The 19,854-nt window shown below is 41.5% G+C and overlaps 1 protein-coding gene across 2 annotated transcripts; it reads left to right on the forward strand.

The window, feature by feature from the left end:
• Window positions 1-1,810: 1,810 nt before the first annotated feature.
• Window positions 1,811-19,787, forward strand: LOC139155323 (CD276 antigen homolog). 2 transcript variants are annotated; one of them, XM_070730447.1, is made up of 5 exons: window positions 1,811-1,886; window positions 10,307-10,639; window positions 14,726-15,025; window positions 17,695-18,174; window positions 18,845-19,787. In XM_070730447.1, the coding sequence occupies exons 1-5, from the start codon at window positions 1,832-1,834 to the stop codon at window positions 19,006-19,008; spliced, it is 1,332 nt and encodes a 443-aa protein (XP_070586548.1). In that variant the 5' UTR covers window positions 1,811-1,831; the 3' UTR covers window positions 19,009-19,787. The 2 variants fall into 2 exon arrangements, with proteins under 2 accessions (XP_070586548.1, XP_070586549.1); XM_070730448.1 differs by having other exon boundaries at window positions 17,695-17,979.
• Window positions 19,788-19,854: the final 67 nt, after the last annotated feature.

Consider the following 19,854-nt stretch of genomic DNA (forward strand, 5'->3'; position numbering starts at 1 on the left):
GCTCGGGGGCGGCGATTCTTTTGCCCCCTCCCCTTCTTTTCCTCAGGCGCAGAGTAAGTAGAAGTGGGGGGGGGAAGGTTAGCTGGCCGTTGCTCGCCTCCAGGCATCCGGAGCTGGTGGGAAGGAGGAGAAATTCCCCATCGCGGTTTTCACCTATCGCGGCCAGGTCTGGAATGTAACAGCAGCGATAGGTGAGGGACTACTGTACAATCAATTTAGGCATCTCTGTTAACTCCAACTTCTGCCCCCATTTATCCATTGTAGGAAACAAAAAATCCTTTGTTTTTTGTGCTTAAAGTAATCTCGCTGCCATCAACATATATAGGATCTGTGTGGTGGCACAGTGGTTAGAATGCAGTACCGCAGGCTACTCCTGCTGACTGCCAGCTGACTGCAATTTGGCAGTTCAAATCTCACTAGGCTCAAGGTTGGCTTAGCCTTCCATTCTTCCAAGGTGGGTAAAATGAGGACCCAGATTATTGTTCACAATAGGCTGATTCTGTAAACCGCTTGGAGGGGGGTGTAAAGCACAGTAAAGCGGCATATGAGTATTGATACCAAAATTTCAGATTATTTTTCAAAGTCTTTTTCCATTGCAGTGTTCCCTCGATTTTCGCGGGTTCGAACTTCGCAAAAAGTCTATACCACGGTTTTTCAAAAATATTAATTAAAAAATACTTTGCGGATTTTTTTCCCTATACCACGGTTTTTCCCGCCCGATGACGTCATATGTCATCGCCAAACTTTCGTCTGCCTTTAATAAATGTTTTTAAAATAAACTTCAATAAATAAACACGGTGAGTAATAATCTAAACTAATCCTGAAGGACTCATACTGGCAGGACAAGAAACAATGGATGGAAACTAATCAAGATGTGAAGCAAGCTGGAATTAAAGAGAAACTTCCTAACAGGGAGGACAATTAACCAGTGGAACAACTGGCCTTTTCAATCAGTATGTTCTTCATCACTGGAGATTTTAAAGAAAGGACTGAAATGGTATTGGTCCCCTGATTGAGCTATCAATCTAATTTGGTTGATAGTGTCAGCTCGTCCCCTAGCTCAGTGTTTCCCAACCTTGGCAACTTGAAGATATTTGGACTTCAACTTCCAGAATTCCCCAGCCTGGCTGTGGAATTCTGGGAGTTGAAGTCCAGATATCTTCAAGTTGCCAAGGTTGGGAAACACTGCCCTAGCTATATAAATCCAATAAACAAACAAACAAACAAACAAACAAACAAACAAAAAGGTTCTCATTGCATTGCTAACAAACTGGAAAAACTTGTGCAAGCATATTATTGTTCTCATTTCTCTTGCTGTTATGTGTCTTATCAGGTCCTACATCCTGTAAAACGGTGTTTCCCAACCTTGGCAACTTGAAGCTATTTGGACTTCAACTCCCAGAATTCCCCAGCCAGCAAATGCTGGCTGGGGAATTCTGGGAGTTGAAGTCCAGATAGCTTCAAGTTGCCAAGGTTGGGAAACACTGCTGTAAAAGCAAACGTGTTCGATTGTCTTTTGTTTCTCATCACTTTCTGATCTCGACAAGTTCGGTTTTATTTTTTATTTGAATTCAGGTAATTCGGATAAGCTACTAATTTTTGTCTTTACTTATTTTTTTTTAAAATAAAAAAACCCATTCCTCCTTTTTTTCGCGGTGTAACTAATCGTTGATTCCTTAAATTTATTCCTAGTTGTTTACATGGGTTTTTTTCCCGATTGATCAGCAAATATTTGGTATTTTGGTGACCCCGAAAAACAGGAAGCCTTGTGCAAGGGCGGATACAACTGCCGAGGAAAGCGAAACTAACATTGGGCTTTTTTAAAAAAAAAATGTCGCTCTCCTTCGCAGACTTCGCCTACCTTTTGCTGTTTCTCCCGGTTACACGTGAGTATCCAGAAAACCGAATCATCCAAACTCCCATAGGTGTCAGGAATGACCCGGGGCTGAAAAAAGCGCTCGCTTGGAGGGAGCAAAGCGAAACTTGGGACGGTAGAGGGACAATGTTCTGCCTGAAGGCTGGACTGAAGGACTTTTTGCTTTTTAGCTTCCTCTCATCTTCTAGGCAGAAATACAGTAACTCCGTCCCACACCTTCCCCCGCGCAAAGGGAAAAGGCGCAGCGGGTTGTCCTGGGAAATTGCCACGGAGCCTTTTGAATCTAAGAAGAGTTGCTTAAAAAGGAAGAAAAACGGTCCCGTTCAAACTCCCGCCGTTGCTCTTCTGTCGACTAGGCGTTTGAGGCAGGAAAAAAAGTAGTTCAGAAAAGCGTTTAGAATAGAATAGAATAGCATAGCAGATTTGAAAGGGACCTTGGAGGTCTTCTAGTCCAATTCCCTGCTTAGGCGGGAAACCCTGCACTATTTCAGACAGATGGTTAGCTAACATTTTCTTTAATAAAACCTTCAGTGTTGGAGCATTCGCAACTTCTGGAGGCAAGTTGTTCCATTGATTAATTGTTCTAAGGGCCAGGAAATTTCTCCTTAGTTCCAGGTTGCTTCTCTCCTTGTTTAGTTCCCATCCATTGCTTCTTGTTCTACCCTCAGGTGCTTTGGAGAATAGGTTGACTCCCTCTTCTTTGTGGCAACCCCTGAAATATCGAAACACTGCTATCATGTCTCTCTTAGTCCTTTTCCCCCCCCATTAAACTAGACATAGCCAATTACAGCAACTGTTCTTTATATATTTGAGCCTGCTTTCCCCTAATCTTTTTTGTTGCTCTCCTCTAAACTGTTTCTCCTAAGTCTAATAGAGACCTGGGTATTAACTGAGGTGGGACACAAGATATTTTATTTTATTTATTTTTATTTATTGATTGATTGATTGATTGGATTTATATGCCACCCCTCTCTGAGGATACTGTAACCCTATAACTATTGGGACACAATAGTAGACACAAGAACAGTTTTTCCCTGAACGCCATCACTCTACAGTACTAAAATAATTCCCTCAACACTGTCAGACTCTTTACTAAATCTGCACTTCTATTTCTACTAGTTTTTCTCATCATTCCTATCATCCTTTTCCTCCCACTTAGGTCTGTATGACTGTATCCTAAGATTTTTATTAATATTGATTGTTTCTTCATTGCTTATTTGACCCCAATGACAATCATTAAGTGTCGTACCACATGATTCTTGACAAATGTATCTTTTTCTTTTATGTACGCTGAGAGCATATGCACCAAGACAAATTCCTTGTGTGTCCAATCACACTTGGCCAATAAAATTCTATTCTATTGAACAGCATAACGAAAATTTGAGAGAAACACTTAAATACAAGTAGAATAAAACAAGGAGCCAATCAACATTTGCCAAAACCTCTGCTCCTAGAGCGCCCCCTAGTGAGCGCCCCCTATTGTGGTACCGGAACACTGCACCTCCTACAGTCTCAATGACTTTTTTACATCGTGGCAACCAAAACTGAATGCAGTACAGTGGTACCTCGAGATACGAGTTTAATTCGTTCCTGACCTGGGCTCTTAAGTCGAGCAGCTCTTATCTCGAACGGCTTTTCCCCATAGGAATTAATGTAAATAATTTTAATTGGTTCCAGCCCTCAAAAAACTCACAAAGTTAGTCTAAATTATGCAGAAAGACAAGTTTTTAATGAAGAAATGTACATGTACATATAAATGAATAATGAAGTTTCTTTCACTTAACTTGTAAACTTTCTTAAACTTTTAAATTTACATATGTTCAACTTCTCTGCCACCCAATCCTGTAGGACAGAGGTCCCCAACCCTTTTTGCACCAGGGACCGGCTTTAAGCGATCAAGAGAGGAATGGGATAAATGAATGGACGGAGGGTGGGAAGGAAGGAAGGAAAGAGGGAAGGGACAGGAACAGAGGAAGGAAGCAAGGAAACTTATGAAAGGGGAGAGTAAGAGAGGAATGAGTGAAGGGAGGGAGGGAGGGAAGAAGGTGGGAAGGAGAAAGAAAAGAAGAAATAGAGGAAGGGAAGGTAAAAGAGAGAAAGAAAAAGAGCTAACTTCCGCGTTCAGCTTCAGGAGACAGCTGCGAAGCCGCGCGCGTGTTTTAAAAGGTTGCAGCCGGCCTGGGGGGCTCGGGGGGGTGCTGGCAAGCCCCCCAGGCTGGCTGCAAGCACCCCCCGAGCCCCCCAGGCTGGCTGCAACCTTTTAAAACACGCGCGTCGCTTCGCAGCTGTCTCCTGAAGCCGAATGCGGAAGTTAGCGTTCGGCTTCAGGAGACAGCTCCTTGGCGCTTGTATCTCGAATTTGGGCTTGTAAGTAGAACAAAAATATCTCTCCCCTCCCAGCTCTTATCTCGAGTTGCTCTTAAGTAGAGCAGCTCTTATGTCGGGGTTCCACTGTATTTCAGGTCTGGCTTTACCAAGGCATTATAAAGTGGTATTAGCATTTCATGTGTTTTTTATTCTATCCCTCTGTTTATGCAGTCTAGAATGGTGTTGCCTTTTTTGGTAGCTGCAGCACACTGCTGGCTCATATTTAAATGAGTGTCTGCTACGATTCCCAAGTTCCCTCTCACAGTCTTTATTTATTTATTATTTATTTATTATTTAGATTTGTATGCCGCCCCTCTCCGCAGACTCGGGGCGGCTCACAACAATGGCAAACAATACATAGTAACAAATCTAATATTTAGCAATCTAAATTACAGTTTTAAGTTAAAAAATCCAAAAGAAACCCCAATATATAAAAAACAAGCACACAATCGAATCATACACAAAAACTACATGGGCAAGGGGGAGATGTTTCAATTTCCCCATGCCTGACGGCAGAGGTGGGTTTTAAGGCGTTTCCGAAAGGCAAGGAGGGTGTGGGCAATCCTAATCTCTGTGGGAAGCTGGTTCCAGAGGGTCGGGGCCACCACAGAGAAGGCTCTTCCCCTGGGTCCCGCCAGATGACATTGTTTAGTCGACTATTAAGCAAGGTACCGAAAAGTACTGTACTGTGCATTTTGCTTTTCTTGCTTAAATGTAGAACCTTACTTTTTACACCATTGAATTTCATTTTGTTAGATAGCGCCCAATGTCAAGATCCTTCTGTATCTTAAGCGTATCTTCTATCCCCATCTATCCCCTCGTCCAAGTCATTGATGAAGATGCTGAAGAATATGGGTCTAAAACAGAGCCTTGGGGTACTCCACTGCATACATTCCTCCATGCAGATGTAATTCCATCTGAATCCATCTGGTGGTGATGCTGTCTAACCCACATTTTTCTACTTTATCTATTTATTAGAATTGGAAGGGACCTTGTAGGTCATCTAGTCCGACCCTCTGCTTGAGCAGGAGATCCCACACCACCCCAGACAGATGACAATTTAAAGTATTGAGTGTTGCAGTGTTCACAACCTCTGCAGGCAAGCCGTTCCACTGGTTGATTGTGCTCACCATCAGAAAGTTTTTCCTTATTTCCAGGTTGAATCTCTCCTTGGTCAGCTTCCATCCATATCTATCTATCTATCTATCTATCTATCTATCTATCTATCTATCTGTCTATCTGTCTATCTGTCTATCTGTCTATCTGTCTATCTGTCTATCTGTCTATCTATCTATCTATCTATCTATCTATCTATCTATCTATCTATCTATCTATCTATCTATCTATCTATCTATCTATCTATCTATCTGATTTATATGTTGCCCCTCTCCAAGGACTCACGGCAGCTTACAACATATAAAAACAATACAAAAATACCCTAAATCCAATTAAGTTTAAAACTAGCTAATCTAAAACCCAGTTACTTAAAAATCAATCATTCCCATTCGAACAGAAGAACATACACTTCATTCATCAGCCATGGGGCTAGAATCTAATGGACCGAAGCCTGGCGGCACAGATGAATCTTAAGACTCTTGCAGAAGGCGAGGAGTGTGGGGGCATTGCAAACCTCTGGGGGGAGCTGATTCCAGAGGGCCGGAGCCCCCACAAAGAAGGCTCTTGCTCTAGGCCCTGCCAAGCGACATTGTCTATTTGATAGGACCTGGAGAAGGCCAACCCTGTGGGACCTAACTGATCGCTGGGACTCATGCGACAGAAGGGTGATGGTCCTCGGTAAAATCAAGTTTGACACCTCTGGACTAAGTCATTAGTTTTTTAATATCCCTTTGCAGCTCTCGGCGCACCAATCAAATGTCAAAGGTCAAAAGATGCCTCACTTAGAAGTATTTTACTGCTATTGGTTAATATGGTAATAGATTATGAATTTCAGAAGGAATCTACTTTCAAATTTGAGCTAGTTTTATCAAGGAACCTTTATAATTGTAGTTCAGTCAAAAAATAAACCTTCCTTTACAAACCTACTCTTCACACGAAGGATATATAGTATAGACCCATCCCAATTGTGTCTTTATTTGTCAGACATATATGCATAATAAATTTAGTGCAAAAAGATCAAAATGAGATGAAACAATAAATAACCATACACTAATAATGAATTACCGGTAAGCAATAAAGTTTTGTTTCAGATGGTGCATTTTGTACTATCCAATAGAACAGGGACCCTCAAATCTGGCAACTTTAAGAGTTATAGACTCCAACTCCCAGAATTCTCCAGCCAGCATAGCTGCACACAAAATCCAACCACGCCTTCTACAACTTCGTAAATAACAAACTCAAGTACTCGAGACCCCTCTCACTGCTAAAATGACCAAACAATAAAACATGCTACGATGAAACAGTCAAAGCTAACCTCTTCAACACATTATTTGGCTAGTTGTAAATAGCAACAGCTCATACCCAAAATTCCCTAGATATACCACAAATACAGTGATTTAACCTAAATAGACTTCACTGAAGACAATGTTGAAAAAGCATTGCATGACCAAAAACTTTCTCTGTCAATCGAACCTGATGGGCCATGCGCATACTTCTTAAAAAAGCTCTCCACAGCCGTAGCTGAACCACTAAGCATAATCTTTGAAAAGTCCTACAGGACTAATTCCCTACCAAACCTACAGTCACTAGCCACAGTCTTCCCCATATTCAAAAAGGGTGATCCCAGTCTAGTAAAAAATTACAGACCAATCTCTCTATACTGTGTCATATGCAAAGTCATGAAATCAATCATAAACCAGTCCATTACCCTCCACCTAGAAATTAACAACCTACTTTCAAACAAGTAACTTGGTTTCAGGAAAAAAAATATTCTGCAATCTAGAACTATTACACTGCAAAAACATATGGACCTCAAAACATGGGCAGAACAATAGACACAATTTACACAGACTTCCGTAAAGCCTTCGACTCAGTGGTTCACGATAAACTATTTCTGAAACTGAAATCCTATGGCATCTTAGGATCCCTCCATAGCTGGATAACTGTGTTCCTATCAAACAAACAACAAGTGGTCAAAATAGGGAACACCCTATCTAATCCCATTCCTGTTAACAGCGGTACACTCCAAGGCAGCGTACTAGGACCAACACTATTTATACTCTATATAAATGACCTTTGTGATCAAATTACAAGTGACTGTGTTCTCTTCACTGATGATGTAAAAACCTTCAACACCACCGACAACACTGCTGCTCTCCAAAAAGACCTTGACTTAGTGTCAGAATGGTCAAACATCTGGCAACTCCAAATCTCAACCACCAAATACTCTGTCCTACACATTGGCAAAAAGAATCAGAACACCAAATACAAATTGAATAAACAAGACCTTGCAGATCACCCTCACTCTGTCAAAGTCTTTGGAATACTCATATCAAATGACCTAAGTGTCAAAGCCCACTGAAATATCATCGCCAAAAAGGCTTGAAGAGTTGTTAACCTAATCTTACGTAACTTCTTCTCTGGTAATATCATGCTACTAACCAGACCATACAAAACATTGTCAGACCAATCCTTGAGTACAGCTCATTTTTCTGGAATATTGCATATTGGACATAAATGCATTAGAGTGTTCAGAGATATTTTACGAAAAGAGCCCTCTACTCTCAACAGTATACTTTATGCAATCAGACTTGAAATCCTGGGCTTAGAAAGTTTTAAACTATGTTGCATTCGGCACAGCCTAAGCATAGCTCATAAAATTATCTGCTACAACATCCTTCCTGTCAATTACTCTTCAGCTTCAAACACACAATACACAAGCTCACAACAGATACAAACTCAAAACTTGACTGTAGAAAATACGACTCTAGCAACAGAATGGTTAATGCCTGGAAATCACTACCTGACTCTGTAGTTTCGTAACCTAACCCCCAAAACTCTACTCTTAGGCTTTCCACTGTTGACTTTACCTGATTCCTAAGAGATCAGTAAGGGGTGTGCATAAGTACACTAGTGTGCCTACCATCCCTATCCCTCAGTATTCGTCTTATGTATATAAACAAGGTTATATCTATGTATATTACTATTACCTACTTGACAAAATAAATAAAATAAAAAAGTCTTAAGGTTTGAAGACCTCTGCAATAGAACAATCTTCACTTTTTTACAAGGCCATTACTGAGGGCCCAGCCTGCCTTCTGAAGAGGCACCATGGGGGGCGGGGAAGCAATATTTTCTGGCTTCAACCCCTTCCCAGCTCACAGAAGAGCTTCAGTGATACAGTGGTTAGAGTACAGTACTGCAAACTACTTCTGCTGATTACCAGCTGCCAGCAGTTTGGCAGATCGAATCTCAGTAAGCTCAAGGTTGACTCAGCCTTCCATCCTTCCAAGGTCAGTAAAATGAGGACCCAGATTGTTGGGGGCAATATGCTGACTCTCTATAAACCGCTTAGACTCCCTCCTAGTGACTGCTTTGCTTAAAGGTGGAATTACCAATCCCACTGGTCTTTGTTAAGTGAGGATTTCCTGGCAGTGGTTCTCAACCTGGGGGTCGGGACCCCTTTGGGGGTAGAACGACCATTTCACAGGGGTCACCTAAGACCATGGGAAAAGACAAATTTACAATCTGACCAATCAAAGCATTTACGGTGGGTGTGTCCCTCTGACCTCCAGCTTAAAATACTATTAGAATTGGTTGAGAGTCACCACGACATGAGAAACATAGAAGACTGACGGCAGAAAAAGACCTCATGATCCATCTAGTCTGCCCTTATACTATTTTCTGTATTTTATCTTAGGATGGATATATGTTTATCCCAGGTGTGTTTAAATTCAGTTACTGTGGATTTACCAACCACGTCTGCTGGAAGTTTGTCCGAAGGATCTACTACTCTTTCAGTGAAATAATATTTTCTCACGCTGCTTTTGATCTTTCCCCCAACTAACTTCAGATTGTGTCCCCTTGTTCTTGTGTTCACTTTCCTATTGAAACCTTATTTAACCCTTTGACATATTTAAATGTTTCGATCATGTCCCCCCTTTTCCTTCTGTCCTCCAGAGTCCAGACTATACAGATGAGGAACTGTATTAAGGGGTTGCAACATCAGAAAGGTTGAGAACCATTGCCTTAGCGAAAGCTGTAAAGCACTGTGAAATGATACAAATGCTATTCCTAAAAGCTTGGAGAACAAAATTAGATTATCATGGGAAAATCTCTTCAGATGGGTTGATCTCAACTGAAAAGACCTCTAGATACAAAAACTAGAGGCAAGGACAGTTCCCCCCTCCCCATATCATGACTCTGCTATACAACTATTTCCCACAACAACTATAACTTTGTGTTTGTATCTTATGATTTATGATTATTTTTTCGATTAGTATATTTATTATTTATCAGTACAGTATAACTACCGGTAATTATAAAATTATGTTAATTGATTATTTAGTATCCTATGACTATCACTGAGTGCTGTCTGTTGCAATTTATGATTATTGTGTTTTATGATCATGATCATGATTTATCCCTTGTTGCGGACAACTTATGCACCAGAGACAAATTCCTTGGGTTTCCAATTACACTTGGCCAATAAATAATTCTCTTCCCTCCCCTCTTCCTCTTCCAACTAAAATAGACAATCTTGACCTTATGTGGATGCCAGGCCACATACAGAGAGTTCTTGACTTATGACCATAATTGAGCCCAACATTTCTGATGCTTAGTGAAACATTTGCTAAGTGATTTTGCTCCATTTTACGACCTTTCTTGCCACAGCTGTTAAGTGGATCACTGCAGTTGTTAATAAAACAATTGTTAAATAAATCTGATTGGCTTTCTTGTAAGATGTTCGTAATCACGGGACTCCAGGGCTTTGCAACCATAATAAATATGTGTCAGTGACCAAATGTCTGCAACAGCTATAAGTGTGATAAACAGTCAATTTCAGTACCATTGTGATTTTGAACAGACACTGTGAACTGTGAGGACCATCAGTAGTGCCTGGTTGGTTTTCTAACAGAAATTCTTCCTGTTTCCTTTCTTTTTCAGAGGCAGCTTTGACCGTTACAGTCCCCGAAGGCCCAATCCAAGCCAAACCAAATTCTGATGTCCTGCTGCCTTGTTACTTTGAAGACTCTTCGAGGTCCATAGATCCCAAACGCCTGGCTGTGAAATGGCGAGTGGGTTCAAGAGTTATTGCTGAATTTGAAGATGACTTAAAAGTCTCACGCCCAGGGGCAAAGATGTCTCTTGAAGCATTGCTACGGGGCAATGCCAGCCTTCTGCTTCCAAGTGTTCAAGACGCAGATAACAGTACTTACACTTGCTTTGTTATCCACAGCCCTGAAAATGAACACAAGTCAATAGAGTTGAGAGTGGAAGGTAAAGGAAACCAGGGGAAACGGGATGAGGGTCATATGATAACCTTAAAAATATTTATAGTGTGAAGGCAACACAGGTTTTTAAAAATAGGTTTTATTACAGTGTTTTATCTTTAAAAACAACATTAAAACAACCACAAAAACAAAACATAATAGAGTAGTACCTCTAGATAGGAGCTGCTCCACATGCGAGTATTCCATTACGAGCCGAGACGTGAGCAAAGTTTCTGTTTGACACCTGAGCTCAAATTCGGGATATGAGCCGAGCTTCCACTAGGTGGCGCAAGAATTCCTTGCTTCCAGTTATCTTGGCACGAAAAACAAAGTCTAAAGGCATTCGTTCGAGATGCGAGTTGATCAACATACGAGCTCGGGTCTGGAACGAATTAAACTCTCATGTCGAGGTACCACTGTATAACATACCATACCATATCATACATACCATACCATATAAAAACATTTTCATTTTATAGCATTGGTGTAGGATGTCTCTGTGACGTCAAAGCTCCGCCCTTAGGATTCCCCACCTCTGAGTCTCCCGACCGGCCGACAGCTCCACGGCTCTTCTGCGAAGGTCACAGCCTGGCGGTGGCGCTTCTCAACATTCAAGAGAACGCCGAACCCGAACTTTTGCTGAACTTCCGGGTTCGGTGTTCGGGAGAAGGCTGAGAAGCCCCCTGGCTGTTTCAGAAGGTGACAGACGGGCGGCGGCACTTCTGGGCATTCTCGTTCTCTCTGAAATCCATATTGTGTCATATCTTTTTTATATCTGGAATTTGCAGGTAGGGCCACCGGTCTATTTTTATACCAACCAAAGCAAAATCCTGATTTGATTTAAGATTATCTTGGTCATCCAGCACTTTATAGGTCACTTTCTTATCCAAATCTAAAACATTAGCATACATTGTTGCTTCCATGGGGGATTACCATTTTGGAATTTTAATATAGTATTTTTCTTTAATTTCCAGCCAATCTTCTAATAATGCTCCCCTTATGTAGATCATGAACCTCTATAATTAATATTCTTTTATTGTTGAGTAAAATCCATTGCCTCAGCCATATTACTGCTGACGCTTGGAGGTAAAATTCCCAATCTGAGTGTCCAAATCCTCCTCTACTTCTCTTATCTTATAATTGTTTTATTTTTATCCTAGCCTTCTTCCCATTCCAAATAAATTTTAAAATTGTTTTGTTTAGATCTGTATAAAATTTTTTCCCTAGTTTTATTGGAACTGTTTGAAATAAATAAATAATTTTTGGTAATATATTAGTTCTATGGTGGCTATTCTCCCAATTAAATAAATTTGTAATTTGGTCTAATTTTCCTGATTTTTCTGGAATAGAATAATTATCTTATTTTATTGAAGAATATTTTGCCGTCATCCAAAGCCTAGATCTGGAACACACCTGGGCATTTTACAGTCTGCAGGCCACATCCCGGTTGCGGAAGGAGCATTGGCAGCAGGGTTAAAGGGGGCAGAGATTGGGTGGCTAGAGGGCAGAGGGTAGCAGTCGTTGGCTCCTTAGAAAAAGTAATTGCCTATCCCAGGGGTAGGCAAGGTTGGCTCCTCTATGATTTGTGGACTTCAACTCCCAGAATTCCTGAGCCAATCATGCTAGCTCAGGAATTCTGGGAATTGAAGTTCACATCTCATAGAAGAGCCAACTTCGCCTACCCCTAGTCTATCCCGATCAAGGCCACAATTTTAAAAGCGTTTCGGGGGAAATTAGGAGTCACTGACTATTAATGATGCTAAAAGATACATGACTTAGAGAAGGAAGGTAGCAATTATAAAGTAATAAACAACAAAGGAAGAGGATGTTTCGCTGTTCTAGACCACCTTTCTTTTTGTAAGGCATACCCTCTGACCTCCATTTCTACCAGAATATAAATAAAACAAGGAAATACTGTACTACGTATATGTGCATTCCTACTGGTTCTAACTGGTTCTTTAGAACTGTTAGTAACTCAGTGATGACATCATGTAGCCAGCTCTGTTGGTGTCCCCATGTGCGCCGCCATCTTGGATTTTGCTTTTATGCATGCATTGAAGCTATTTTTTGATTACTCTACGCATGGCATGACCTAAGCGAATTAGCAGCAAAAGGATCCAGAACCCAAAACACACACACACACACACAATTAGAATGAATATGTAAATAAAACAGTGTCCTAGCATATATACCTATGCTATCTGTATCACCTGTCATTAGATTTTACTGTTCTGGGGATTAGCCATTATTTGAGCTGGGTTGTTGACCACTGGAGAGATTATTATCAGTAGTTTCTCCCTTTTCTTTGAATTTCCTCCCTAGAAACGTTTGCTAGTTTGGTTTGCCCATAGAATTACTTGTCAGTCAAAACCCTTCATGTTGTTAGACTCTGTCCTTTGACTTTACTACAGTGTTTGTTACATACTAATGCTGTAATCATACAACTTTTATAGTACATATTTTGTACACATGAATATAATTTTTTAATTTGTGTCTGTGCGTTTCAGTAAATTCATAACAGAAATAGATGCAACCTCTACCTTTTACAGAGTTAAATGCATCTTTCTATAACTTGAATACATGTTTACTGCAATGTTTATGTGCACCTGTTTATGTGCACCCAGAGTAATAGCACTTAGACTTATATACCACTTCACAGTGCTTTATACCCCTCTCTAAGCAGTTTGCAGAGAATCAGCATGGGTCCTCATTTTACCCATCGCGGAAGAATGGAAGGTTGAGTCAACCTTGAGCCGGTGGTGAGATTTGAACTGCTGAACTAGAGCCAGCAATCAGCAGAAGCAGCTTGCAGTACTGCACTCTAATCAATGCGTCACCAAGGCTCAACTAAGAAAGTTGGGAAGGGTAGGTGTAGATGTTTAGACATTTCGTTCCTTCAGTGCCACCTTCTTTGTGACAAAATTATAGCTTTGCAATATTTCCTGTAGGAAACGAACAATCTTTCTATTCTTGTTTTTGGAATGTTCCCATTCTCTCTTGCATCTGTCTTCCAGATGTTGACCTGCACATTTCCAAGCAGTATTGAATAGCAATGGATGGTGGATGGTGAATCATGGCTGTTGGCCTTCAATGCTGATTAACAAATTTCATAGATAGATAGATAGATAGATAGATAGATAGATAGATAGATAGATAGATAGATAGATAGATAGATAGATAGATAGATTTTTTTTGGCCAAGTGTGATTGGACACACAAGGAATTTGTCTTGGTGCATATGCTCTCAGCGTACATAAAATAAAATATACATTTGTCAAGAATCATGTGGTACGACACTTAATGATTGTCATAGGGGTCAAATAAGCAATGAAGAAGCAATATTAATACAAATCTTAGGATATAAGGAACAAGTTACAGTCATACAGTCAACATGGGAGGAAATGGGTGATAGGAATGATGAGAAAAACTGGTAGAATAGAAGTGCAGATTTAGTAGAAAGTCTGACAGTGTTGAGGGAATTATTTGTTTAGTAGAGTGATGGCGTTTGGGAAAAAACTGTTCTTGTGTCTAGTTGTCTTGGTGTGCAGTGCTCTGTAGTGACGTTTTGAGGGTAGGAGTTGAAACAATTTGTGTCCAAGATGTGAGGGGTCAGTAAATATTTTCCCCGCCCTCTTTTTGACTCGTGCAGTATACAGGTCCTCAATGGAAGGCAGGTGGGCAGCAATTGTTTTTTCTGCAGTTCTGATTGTCCTCTGAAGTCTGTGTCGGTCCTGTCAGTCCTATGACTTCAGCAACAGAGTGGTCAATGCCCGGAATTCACTATCCAACTCTGTGGTTTCTTCCGCAAACCCCCACAACTATAACCTTAGATTGTCTACTGTTGACCTATTCCAAAGAGATCTGGACGGGGCATGCATAAGCGCACGCACCAACATGCCTGCCATCTTTATCCTATTCATATCCTTTTCACATATTCAAAATCATGTTTATACTCTTGTCTATTATCTTATGTTTTTTCTGCAGTTCTGATTATCCCCTGAAGTCTGTGTCGGTCTTGTTGGGTTGCAGTACAGATTTAAGAGATTTCATTGGGTCGTAGTAAGAATGTTTTCTTCTATCCTCTCTGTTCCCAGCTCCACCACTTGTTAAACTTGGCTCCACAACAGTGCAGTTGGAAGAGCCAAGCACAGTTGTGTGTACAGCAACAGATTTCTATCCTGGCAATATATCCATCACGTGGTTCCGAAATGGAAGGATTATTCAAAGACCCGAATCGCCTCCTGTTCAACCCAGCACCAGCCAATTGTTCAGAGCAGAAAGTGTCTTGAAGCTCACACCAGTCTTTTCGGATGCCAACGTCAGCTTCTCTTGCAATATTGATCACCAAGCACTCAAAGTGACAAAAGTACTAATATTCCAGCTGCACTTGCAATGTGAGTATAACTTTTTACACAGGAAGTAAGGAATCCAGGCAGTCTTTCTCCAGCTGTCCAATCACAGCCTCTTTATTTAAGCTATTTTAAGATCACGTGAAGTGTTAACACCACTTTATAAGGCCTTGGTAAGGCCACACTTGGAATAATGCATTCAGTTTTGGTGGATGCAAAAAGGATATTGAGACTGTGGAAAAAGTGCAGAGAAGAGCAACAGAGATGATTAGTGGACTGGAGGCTAAAACATATGATGAGTGGTTGCAGGAATTGGGCATGGCTAGTTTAATGAAAAGAAGGACCAGGGTAGACATGATAGCAGTGTTCCAATATATCAGGGGTTCCCGCAAAGAAGTGGGAGTCAACATATTCTCCAAAGCATCTGAGGGTAGAACAACAAGCAATGGGTGGAAACTAAACAACGAGAGAAGAAACTTAGAACTAAGGAGAAATTTCCTGACAGTCAGAATGGTTGCCCAGTGGAACAGCTTGCCTCCAGAAGTTGTAAATGCCCCAACACTAGAAATTTTTAAGCAGATGTTGGATAACCATCTGTCTGAGGTAGTGTAGGGTTTCCTCCAGGGGGTTGGACTAGAAGACCTCCAAGGTCTCTTCCAACTCTGTTGTGGTTGTTGTTGTGGTGGTTGTTGTTGTTGTTGTTATTATTATTATTAAGGCAGCGCTCAGTTCACAAAATGAAGAAAACATCATCTTGCTTATTTTTTAATTTTAAAAAAATCTTTGTTGCCTCTATTTATGTGATCCAGACAGTGAGAAACCCTTATCTTACAAACCCTTATCAAAGAAACCACACTGTTGTGTAGCAAGAACCAGCCACTAACGTGACTCCTCAGAAGGTTGAAAGCTAGCTTTAGTTTCAACTTGGAGACATTTTCTGTCTTATAGATAGTTCACTCTTTCAACTAATTTGTATTTCATGCTAAGTTAAAAGATGCCACATGGTGTTTTTTATAAGGTTGCCCCAGAGAATATGCACAATTTGGATATCTGCTGAAGGGGTGAAAAAAGATTATAATACTAAATTGTGCCTCCTATAAAATCAGAACACGGCACACACCATTTTGACAAGATTGCACCGTTCAGACACAGTGGTACACAATCTAAGGTCCCAGTGCTACCTATAGCTCCCCAAACATTGGATGTGGATCCCAAAGCTGTTGCTGTGGGTCAGGGGAAGAGAGAAATAAAAATACAGTGATACCTCGTCTTACGAACTTAATTGGTTCCGGGAGGAGGTTCGTAAGGCGAATCGTTCGTAAGACGAAACAATGTTTCCCATAGGAAACAATGTAAAGGGGATTAATGCGTGCAAGGAAAAAAAATCACAAAAACGGTACTCTGCTGGGCACCGCCGCCTGGCTGTCACCTTTTGAAACAGCCGGGGGGCTTCTCGGCGTTCTCCCGAACCCGAAAGGTTCGGCAAAAGTTCGGGTTCAGGTTCGGGAGGCTGGCCAGGAAGGACGTCTCCGTGACGTCAAAGCTCCACCCATGGAATTCGCTATTGGGATTCCCCACCTCCGCTTGAGCCTCCTGACTCGCCCACAACTACGTGGCTCTTCTGCAAAGCTGACAGCTGGGCGGCGGTGCTTCTCAGCGGCCACCCAAACACCAAACTTTTGCCAAGTCTACGGAGAGGGGCGACATACAAACTTTTGTTGAACTTCTGGGCTCGGCATTCGCGGTGGCGGGTTCGTAAGGTGAAAAAAGTTTATAAAAAGAGGCACAAAAGTCCTGAACCCCGGGTTCGTATCTCGAAAAGTTCGTGAGACAAGGGGTTCGTATCACGAGGTACTACTGTATAAGAGTATTGCAGCAACTTCATATATCTCTAATGGTACCGTGTTTCTGGCCCAGCTCCTGCCCCAAGGACTGTGGATGTGGGGGAGACATCCACATGCTGCAGGTCTGTTTTGCCCCCGGTGGAATCTGATGATGAAGGCTCCTCTGACCAAGAAGACATGAGTGAAAGGGAGGAGGAGAGTGTGGCAGACAGCTGAGAAGGAGATCAATTATCTAGCTCCTCCTTGGATTCAGGACAAGAGTTAATGATACAGCCACGCATGCAGAGAGCGATGCATAGGCAACAACAACTGAGAGATTATTATCAAAGAAAATGAGGCCACCTGTGGTTGGGTGGGGCTGTGGTAATTAGTGAGGCTGCTATAAATAGCAGCTTGTGGGTTTGGCCATTGTGGAGGATTATCTGATCGTTATGACTGCTTTCCTGACTTTGACTTTTTGTGTGCTGATTTTTCCCTGCTTTGAACCTAAACCAGAGCAAAGTGTGTTTCATTTTGTGAAAGAAGGACTTTGAATTGCCTCACAGCTGCAAGCTAAGTATCACAGGACTGATAAGGGACTTGTATAAATTACCAGTTTGTTTGGAGACCAGTGCTCTTTGCTATACCAAAAGAGGGCTTAGTTTAAGTGAATTTTCATTATAAAGAACATTGCTTTGAATTTTCAAACGTGTGTGTGTGTCTGAAATTTGTACCTGTGAATTTTTGGGAGGATTCTACCACAGAGCCCGACAGAACACCGGCTGACTGAGGAAGTCCGGGAATTGAAGTCCATTCATCTTCAGGTTGCCAAAGTTGAGAACTACTGGCCTATTGGAAGCAGGACTCAAATTTTCCTTCCTCTCTTTGCAGCTCGGCCCGTCCTTCGGGTGATCACAAAGCCACCAGGGGAAAGATTTGAAGTAGCTGTGTGCACCCTGAGCAAATTTTATCCCTCTCGCATCAACGTTCAGTGGTTGCAAGACGGAGTGCCACAAGACCAAGTGAAGTCGGAGGTGAACCGTATGAACAATGGGATGTTTTCCATCCGCAGTGTCTTATTCCCACAGAAAAGTGATGCTGAAGTCACTTATGTTTGTCGAGCAGAACACGAAGCTCTTGAGACCCCACTGAAAGAGTCTGTCCTTTGGCAGCCAGGTGAGGGAGATGAGATTGTTCATGCCAGCCTCCCAGTTACCCAAAGCACTAGATATACATTTTCTCTCTCACCTTCTCGGCCCACAGTTACTCCTAACATTCCATTAACTTCAGTGACTCCTTGGCCGGGTATTGCTATTGGTTTCGTGTCTGCGTTCATACTGGGAGTTGGAATAGGATACTGTATATCTAAAGGTGAGCTTTCACATGTAAAAAATGAAGGGTTTAATGGCAGTTGTGAACCGCGGGAACAAAACAAAGCCAGTGAAAAAATTAGAATAGAAGGGTTGGTGGTGGTGGTGGGAAAACTGTACAGCTAGTCCTTGACATGACTATAATTGAGCCCAAAGTTATGTCCATAGGTTGTTGTAGGCCTAGGTTAAGGCAACACATGACCAGACCCAAATTTTTGGGAAAATTTTGTGGTAGTTGTTAAGCGAATACACTGGTCATTAAGAAAATCCATTTCCCCAATGGCCTTTCTGAGTCAGAAACTGGAAGTAAATGTTGGCAACTGTCAAACAATTTGCAAATTATGGTCATGTGATTGAGATGCTATACAGAGAGTAAAGAAGAGTCAGTTGTCCAGTGCCCAAGTTTGATCACATGACCATGCCAAATATATGGCTGTCCTAATTGAAAACAAATTATAAAGAACTCTGTGAAAGTCTGAAGTACATTTTAAAGTGAGTTTCTCCGAGTCCATGGAGAGGGGCGGCATACAAATCTAATATATTGTTGTTGTTATTGTTGTTATTGTTGTTATTATTATTATTATTATTATTATTAATTAAGGCACCAATGATAGATAAATTAACACGTGCTTCGTAATTACACTTTTAATTTTTTTCTCCTCTATTTACAGCCAAGAATAAAAGAGTTACAAACTCATTCAATGAGAAAAGCTCTATCCAAAAGACCGATGAAGAGCAGGCACTTGACAGGTACTCAAAATCCAAGACAGAAGAGACCAGGAGTGAATTCATACGTACAGATGATTCAACAGATTTGGAAGGGTCCGCCTTGTAGGTCATCTAGCCCAACCCCACCCCTCAGCTCAAGCAGGAGACCCTGCACCATTTCCGACAAAATAGTAGTCTGTTCTATTCTTGAAAGTCTCAAGTGTTGAAGCTCCCACAACTTCCAAAGGCAAGCTGTTCCATTAGTTGATTGCTCTCACTGCCAGAAAGTTTCTCCTTATTTTCAGGTTGAATCTCTCCTTATCAGTTTCCATTCATTATTTTTTGTCTGTCCTTCAGGTGCTTTGGAGAATAGCTTGATTCCCTCCTGTCTGTGGCAGCCCCTCAAATATTGGGACACTACTTTCATGTTTCCCCTGATCCATCTCTTCACAGGAAACTCACATGCCCAGTTTCTGTAACCATTCTTCATATGTTTCAGTTTCCAGTTCCCTAATCATCCTGGTTGATCTCTGCACTTTTTCTGGAGTCTCAATGTCTTTTTAATAGCTTGGTCAACCAAACTGGATGCAGTACTCTGGTGTGGTCTAACTAAGGTTTTAAAGAGTGGTATTAGTACTTCACTACTGTGTTTCCCCGAAAATAAGATCCTGTCTTATACAGTGATACCTTGTCTTACAAACTTAATTGGTTCCGGGATGAGGTTCTTAAGGTGAAAGTTTGTAAGACAAAGCAATGTTTCCCATAGGAATCAATGGAAAGGCGATTAATGCGTGCAAGCCCAAAATTCACCTATTTTGCCAGCCGAAGCGCCCATTTTTGCACTGCTGGGATTCCCCTGAGGTTCCCCTCCATAGGAAACCCCACCTCCAGACTTCTGGGTTTTTGCCATGCTGCAGGGGAATCCCAGCAGGGGAATCCCAGCATCGCAAAAACAAGCGCTTCGCTGGCAACG

This window comes from Erythrolamprus reginae, unplaced genomic scaffold, assembly GCF_031021105.1.
Source record: "Erythrolamprus reginae isolate rEryReg1 unplaced genomic scaffold, rEryReg1.hap1 H_1, whole genome shotgun sequence".
Taxonomy (NCBI): Eukaryota; Metazoa; Chordata; class Lepidosauria; order Squamata; family Dipsadidae; genus Erythrolamprus; species Erythrolamprus reginae.